Source organism: Dipteris shenzhenensis, chromosome 13 (assembly GCF_047967505.1).
Source record: "Dipteris shenzhenensis isolate YYH24624 ecotype China chromosome 13, Dip_SZ_1.0, whole genome shotgun sequence".
Lineage (NCBI taxonomy): Eukaryota > Viridiplantae > Streptophyta > Polypodiopsida > Gleicheniales > Dipteridaceae > Dipteris > Dipteris shenzhenensis.
The window spans coordinates 29,754,490-29,762,146 of NC_141608.1; the positions used below are offsets into that span (position 1 = coordinate 29,754,490).

General features: G+C 43.7%; 1 protein-coding gene across 1 annotated transcript; it reads left to right on the forward strand.

The window, feature by feature from the left end:
* The first annotated feature begins 4,149 nt into the window (after positions 1–4,149).
* Positions 4,150–6,942, forward strand: LOC147895271 (aquaporin NIP1-1-like). Its single transcript, XM_087383568.1, has 5 exons — positions 4,150–4,564; positions 5,054–5,278; positions 5,932–6,126; positions 6,279–6,340; positions 6,466–6,942. The coding sequence occupies exons 1-5, from the start codon at positions 4,412–4,414 to the stop codon at positions 6,677–6,679; spliced, it is 849 nt and encodes a 282-aa protein (XP_087239694.1). The 5' UTR covers positions 4,150–4,411; the 3' UTR covers positions 6,680–6,942.
* The last annotated feature ends 715 nt before the right edge of the window (positions 6,943–7,657 follow it).

Consider the following 7,657-nt stretch of genomic DNA (forward strand, 5'->3'; position numbering starts at 1 on the left):
TTCTTTGTAAGAAATGGCAATTCAAGATCTAGTTGCCATTTGCAAGTTCCATTTCTACCAAATATTTGGCACTTTGAGAAATGGTTGCCATTTCATACCTAAGAAATGGCAAAAATGAAAATTGAGTGCAATTTCTACCTAGTTTTCTTGTGGTGTTTTGAATGCAGATTTTATACTATAATTTTATGAGGTGGACCCCGCGAGCATCAGCCTCTTGATCTGAAAGAGCATCAAAGGCACTCTTTGTTGACTTGCAAGTGCTCTTGTGCCATAGCCTTGGGTGAGGAAACTAATTCAGTCTTTAAAAATGTATGCAACATATTGGATCATAAAAAGAGATACCTACATTCAAGGGAGCAGATGAGCCTTGAGAGGAGTAGCATGTTTTCTTCATATTTCCATATATTGCCCCGATTAGACTGGAGGTGGGGAGTTTCTCCACATTGTCATCTCTTATTACTCTTCTTTTTCTTAGATGTGATATTGGTCAAACTTTTTAGTATTTGATAAGTACACAACATAAGATCTTCTACTATTATGGTGCTTGTGAAGGCAAACGTTCTCATAAATAGTTTGGATTGTAAATAAAGGAAACTTGGGAGACAGGGTTTAGGGCTTAGGGTTTAGGTTTAGGGTTTAGGGTTTAGGAGACTCCCATACAAGTATGAACTTTGTGTTAAGGTCAGATAGGGAGCTATTTGAGGCACAATGGGAGGATAGACTCATGCGAAAGGATTACAACCAAGACTCAGCATTGGGGAAAATGAGTCATAGAATAAGTTGTAAGTACTTGATAGGTCAATAACTGGGAATCAAGGCATCTCATGAGAGAAAGCAAGGTCATTTAAAAATTTAGAGAGCATTCCCTCGTGGTTGGAATCATTGTTGAGCACCGGAAAGTAGGGAAAACCTTACTATTAGTTGATGATTCGACAAAAATCTGTAGTTTTCAAGGAGCTCCTACTTTCAAAGCATTTTGACGATGTTAGCCTTGAAAGTAGGAGCTCTGTAAAAGTAGCTTCATCTCCATCAATTACGAAGGCACGCATTTTTCATAAAACATGGTGTATTCCGTGAGCAGTATACCTCGTTCCCACCCTGGCTCCTACTTTCTAGCCAAAAAACAGTGTGCAAACCTTTTCAAAAAGTTTGTATTCCCTATTCTCATGGCTAACTCCACCCGATTTCGCGATTTTAACAAGGGAGACCTATGTGTAGGGGAACTACAGGAAGCTTTCTTAGGAGGAAAGTCTATAGAATTTGGCAAGCGGCCTCAGGCCGTGAGCCAAATTCTACAGACTTTTTTGACAGAGAAAGTTTGTCTACAGAGACCCTTCCCCCACGTGGAGGGCCCGAGGGTGGGTAGTAGTAGTCCTTTTCAATTCTGCAAGCCTACAAAAGTGGGTAGCAATTCTGCAATTCTGCGACAGTGGGGCACTTTCCTTCTAAGAAAGTGCCAACAGCCAGAGGGGCTGCAGAAAGTGCCAACAGCCAGCGGCGCTGACCGCGGCTCTTTAAGTTCCGTGAAAATACATACCAAAAGTGAGAGCGTGGGAATGCTCTCTAAAGAGGGGGTGGGGGGGGGTTTTACGTGTAGAGGGGCATGTGTGTGTAAGGCCGCTTGTGAACCCGACGTGCTCATCCATGGTTTCCCGCACTTGTAGCCCAGGCTCATCGTTGATGCTTTGCGGCATAATAAAAGTTCTGTTTCTTTCGCTTGTTATAGTTCGCTTCTACAATCTACAGCCGCTGCCTCGTTGCCTCCCCCCTCGGCTTTCCGAATCTGTGGTCTTCCTCCGCTGGTCACGCCACCGGCGATGCCTGAGCAGGAAGCTCTAAGCTCCAGAATAAGCGCAAGGGTCGGGGGGCCCCCCATGTGGGCGGAGGTCAAGAGGGGCGATTAATGCCATGCTCGAGAATGGAAAGGGTTGGGTGTCCCAACAGCGGTGTGCCATTAAAGAAGCACTCTGGGACTCCTCCAGTTACGGGACTAACCCTCTGCGGTTTTAGATTGACGTTGACTAACCGTAATCCGTATCCGCTACATACTAGTACTGTTTCTTCAGTCAACAGTTCCTGCCAACCCGGTCCCGCCACGTTGCTACAGTCAATTGAGCTCATCTCCACCGTGTCCCCTTCTAGTTTACCAAGTGGGACCCAGTGCTCACAGAAAACATTTTTGGGAACAATTCACAAAAACCTCTAAGCTCATAAAATTGGTGGAGATAGATTTTCATAAATTTAGAGGTTTTCACACAATTTATAAGTATATTTGTAAAAAAAGTACAGGTTTTTTGTGACCGGTCAAAATCCAGATTCTTCCATTCACCTGACACTAAACCTAGGTTTTTCGTGAATGCCTTTCCCCTTGACTTTACCACCCTTTCGCCTTGAGTTATCCACATGCCCACACCATCCCCATGGACTCTCAATAGAGGAGCGTCCTTCTCAATTTTGATGCATGTTTGGCGCCCACAAAGGATCAAGAGCAACCGTCATCCGAAGGTGAACTACCACCCCTAATGAGGACATTGAGAGAAAGGAAAGGTGCACATCCAATCCTCAAAGGTTGTCCATCCATGTATTTGTGAAAGCAGTTAAGTGCTTGGATGGGGATCTTGAGCGCACTAGTTCACACCAGGCAAACAACATCCTCACAAAAGGGGCGCTCTGCGAATGTGTGCGTCCAGCTAAAGGCTTATTTGTCCAACCGAAAGAATTCGAACCAATCAAAACCCTGGCAAGCGAGAACGACCAACAAATTGTTCAGAGGAATCTCTACACAAAGAAGTCTTCTACATGGTCTGAAGCCAAGCATCGGCAACAAACTCCAACTAAGATTGCTGGAACCAAGGCTTAGAGACTTTTCACACAATAGAGATGCTTTGCAAACGACCTTGTCCCTATCAAGGCTAACCCGAAACTAGTTTTTCGGCTGGCCCTTGCTCTAGAGCAAGACCCTAGTCTTCCCTGAAAAGCCACCACGCATGAACCCATGCTAATTTTTGGCAACCACCTAGTTTGCAAACCAAGCCCTTCGCCTTTTAGTGCTTGGTGTTACCATGATTGTTTCTGTGTTTGTGTGTTGGGATGAATGCCTAAAATGCTTTATTTTTTTATCAACAAGTTCTGTCCTGTCTTAATTTTTCATTTATCAAAAAATACATTTTATATACGTACTTTATGAAAAAAATGAAAGTTTTTCTTTGTTTCTCCTTTTTTTATTTGACATCGAGAATTTTCAAGCATTGTTTGTTGACAAAGAAACACCCCAATGACAATGAAGTGGATGTCAAATTTAGGCAATCATCCCCAATGTAGACCCAATCTTATTGTAAGCATCATGCCTTCGTCCAAATAGAGCACTTCACACCATGTTTCTCTCTAAGATGTAATGCATAGTAGAGCCTCTAAGGCTTTGGTTCACTATGGGTCTCCAATGCTCTTAAGTCTTTAAGGTTCCAACACCTTGAAGCCTTCCAACCTATGGTTTTCCTTGGAGTTTCATAGTGTGAAGAGAAGCTCACCTTGTCCTCTTTCTCTTTGAGGGCCTACACTCACTAAATGTGGGTGTAGAGCAAGTTGTGTGGGTGAAACTTCTTTTGGAAAAAAGGCCCAATCTTATAGAAGCACAATGAGATTGGTAGTACACTATAGTTGTCTCTTTCCCATTGAAACTGAGAGCTTTCTAAGCATAATCAAACTTTTGTGTTCTCATGCCGCAGTTTACATACACATTATAATTCTCCATAGCCCACCATTGTAACTGCCACAACAACCAGTGCAGGGAAGCATTCATTAAGCGGGGGAAAATTGTGTATTGGGTGGGTGTGTGTCAAGATCTCAGAAGGTAGGACATGAGAGGAGGCATCCATGGGGCGGGCAAATCCAAGCGCCAAGCATTTGTGGGATAGGGTAGTGTATTTAAGAGGGGGCTGGAGTGTTCACAAAAAAACGTTACAACATTTTCAGTTTCCATATTTTCTCAATTTTGCAAACCGTTTAGCGTTTAAATCGGCAAACTCGAAGAAAAACCTTGAAAAGTTGGGAAACCCAAAGGGAGGAGGAAATGTTGAGGTGATGAGAGATGAGGTGTCAAATTGGGGTTGGGGGTGGGTAAGGTTTAAGGCCTGGGTTAAGGAGGGGTGGACGACTGTCGTCTTCCTCAGTGCCTCTTCTTAGTTTCAACGTAATCGTCGTCTTCTTCAACGCACCACCACCGCCATAGCTACACCCCTCAAGCTCCACCGCCGCCATAGCCACCAAGCTTCCCATAGCTCACTCCCTCCTCATCCTCCACCATGCCTCCCCTTCCTCCTCCTCCCCCCCCCTCCCCATAAATCATCCCCTTCGATCCCTTCTATCCTCCCTTCCACTCCTCCTCCTCCTCCTCCTCGCCATTGCCTCCAATATGACCTCCTCATCCCCCCCTGCTGGTACTAATGGTAATTGCGATACCCCCGCCTCCGCCCCCCCTTCTCACCACTTCCCCGCCTCCTGTATCCCTAGCCTCGTCTCCTCCTGGATGCCCGACGCCCTCACTAAAGCCGGCCTCCTTCAAAAGGTGAGCTTGCAACCATGTTTTTCTTCTTTGTATGCCGACTTCCTTCTCAATTTCTGTGTTGAATATGTCGATCGGTCTTTGGCATTATCGATCAATCTGCCAGTTGGGCTTAGCTATTGGATGAAGATGATGAATCTTCCAGTTTGTCTCCATGAATTTCCCAACTGGGATTAGTTTCTGTCGAGTATGCAGTCTTCATTAGAAGTGAAGAGACTGAATAGCTTAGCTATGCATTGGAGTGTTCCTTTGCCCGTAAGTTTTTATACACAGAGAGAGCTAGAAGAATCAAGTATTTCTTGCATACTTGGGCCGTGTAGTAATGGATTTCTCAACTCGCGAATATAGGAAGCGAGATGAGTCACTCGACTCCGTGCAGTCAAGGGCTCTCTCTTCACGTCCTTGTGTACAAGTTTGCGAATGCATCAGTTTGGTGATTCTACGGTCTTCATTTTTTCCGGGAGGCTGACAAAAGCTTCCGTATGTGTGCAGATTGGAGCAGAGATCATTGCAACGTTCATTTTAATGTTCTTGGGCTGTGGATCGGTAGTGGTGGACACAAAAAGCCATGGAGCGGTGACGCACGTCGGGGTGTCTGCAGCCTGGGGGTTGGTGGTGATGATAATGATCTATTCGGTTGGGCACATATCAGGAGCTCACATGAATCCAGCCGTTACGCTGGCATTCGCTACAGTCAGACATTTTCCATGGACGCATGTGAGTAGCGATTGATTCATTTTACGTCTGGTAGGTCGAAAATTGAAGGAGAAGGATTAGTGAATCGGGATCATGCGGCGTTGGATGAAGCCTGGAGGCGATCGATAGATGCATCTTTATTGCTCGCCTTCTTGCGGCAGTTTAGGACGGACGACCACCTTGCTGAAATCTTCTACCATTGCCAGCTTTCTATGCAAATCTCTGATGATCTAGCTCGCATCGTGAAGACAAATTAAACAGATTGCATGAGATTTCTAAGCACTGATGGAAAAAGCTAGCTACGCTTGACACTCTAGTTGTTTTCTAACGCCCCACGTTTCACTTCTGTGATGAATTTCACGTGATACTCCGGAGTCCGCAGTTCCGTCTTAGCATTCTTTTGTTCCCAAATTGTTCTAGATTCATGGTTTTCCCTTACTCCGGCCGGTCGAATTTTGATAGTCCTCTGAGCTTGCGTCGCTTCACTGTCATCTGCTAAACCGAACGTGATGCATTGCTTTCAGCTCTCAGACGTTGCCAAGTGTCTAGTCTCCTTGGTTTCTCCCGTTTTTCAGCTAGGTGGTTGTCTGATGCTCTTCCCCATCGTTAACTTGCGTTGAAGTTGCGTTGCTCAATTGATTTACAATCTTCTCACATTCTGTTTTTTTTTTCAGGTGCCTGCGTACTTGGGGGCTCAGGCCCTTGCCGCAATCGCTTCAGCCTTTTGCCTCCGCTTAATCTTCAACCCAATGACGCAAATCGCAGCCACGGTGCCTACCGGAAGTAACGTCCAATCGTTTGTGCTCGAAATTATCATCACCTACATTCTCATGTTCGTGGTCTCTGCGGTCGCAACGGACACACGCGCTGTAAGTACTAGTTCATTGCCAGAGTAACTAACTAAAGCTACGGCCTAGTGCGTAGGCATTTGCTTTTACATAGTTCAAATGGTTACCGAATGTCATTACAGCGTGTCTGGAATTTCACACGCGTCTAATAAAAGCATGTGGTCGCGGCGTAGATTGGGGAATTGGCAGGGTTGGCAGTGGGTTCTACAGTCGGCTTAAATGTGCTCTTTGCAGGGTAAGCTCTTTATGATGAGAGTTTGAATTCGGTTTCTGCCGTGCTATTTCTGCTCATATCGACATGATTCAGCTCATTGCGAGGATTTCCTACTGTGACTAACCTCGTGAACAAATGCTGATCAGGCCAATTTCTGGAGCATCGATGAATCCGGCGAGGTCGTTAGGGTCAGCATTGGCGTCAAATAACTTCACAAGCATATGGATCTACATGGTTGGTCCTACATTGGGAGCTCTTGCAGGAGCTTGGTCGTACAATATGATTCGACTGCCTGAAAAACCAGAACTGGCGCAAACCAGATCATCCAAAAGCTTTAGTCGTCGCCAGTCGGGATCTTAATGGGTGACGGACACAAAGACAAGTTATTTTAGTGTTAATACTCGTGTTTATCTTAGTGTAATCCTGTTGCACATCTAAAGCTTGTGACCTTCCAAAACGTCATACATGGCTTTCATGATGTCATGCTCAAGGACCCTCATCTTTCTTATAAACGTAACATCTTTGGTTTCATCTTTGTATCAGCTTATGTTGGATTCTTCCATTATCTCTTTCAAGTTCTTATGATGACCGGAAGGATGCCTTTTCATTTAAAGCACCTTGAATAATTCTCAAAAGCAACAAAAATAATTCCAAATTTTCTTCTCATGTTTGACGTGACAGGTTTATGGTTGTCTTGTCAATAGAAAGCACTTTAATAAATGGTTTCTCCTTCATAATTAAAACTTATTTGACTTATTGTGGGAACCTAAAGTTCATAACCAAGTCTTCTCCTTTATCAATGACAAGTTTCTTGGGGGATTTGTTATATTATCTACTTAAAGCCCCTTATATTTTTTAAAGTAATCACTAATGAGCGTTGCTTGCTTAATGATGACAACCATTTTTAAAAATAGTTCAAGTCTTCTTTGAAAAAAGAAAAAGTTCGAGTCTTTAACTTTCAAATGTCACCGTATTAAGAAAGAAATCTTAAAACTTCCTTAAAAATGTTAGGTAGGTTTTTGTTTGTTCGATGGATAATATGCTAATAAATGCTTTCTCTTTTTATAATGACACCTTTTTGACGAATGTGGGCAACCTTAATTTCATTTAACCTAGTCCATCTCTTGTAGTATGATGAAAGTTTCATGGGAGATTTGTTTTACATATACATGTACTACTCGTTAATAAAGATTGTTTACCTATTAATGACAACTAATCTTAAAATCAAGGTTTAAACCAACCCTGAAACCAAGAGGTATTTCTTTCATCCACAAATTCACCACTTAATCAATTGGAGAAGAACACAATCACACCACAAAAGCAACGGCAGATTGGGTA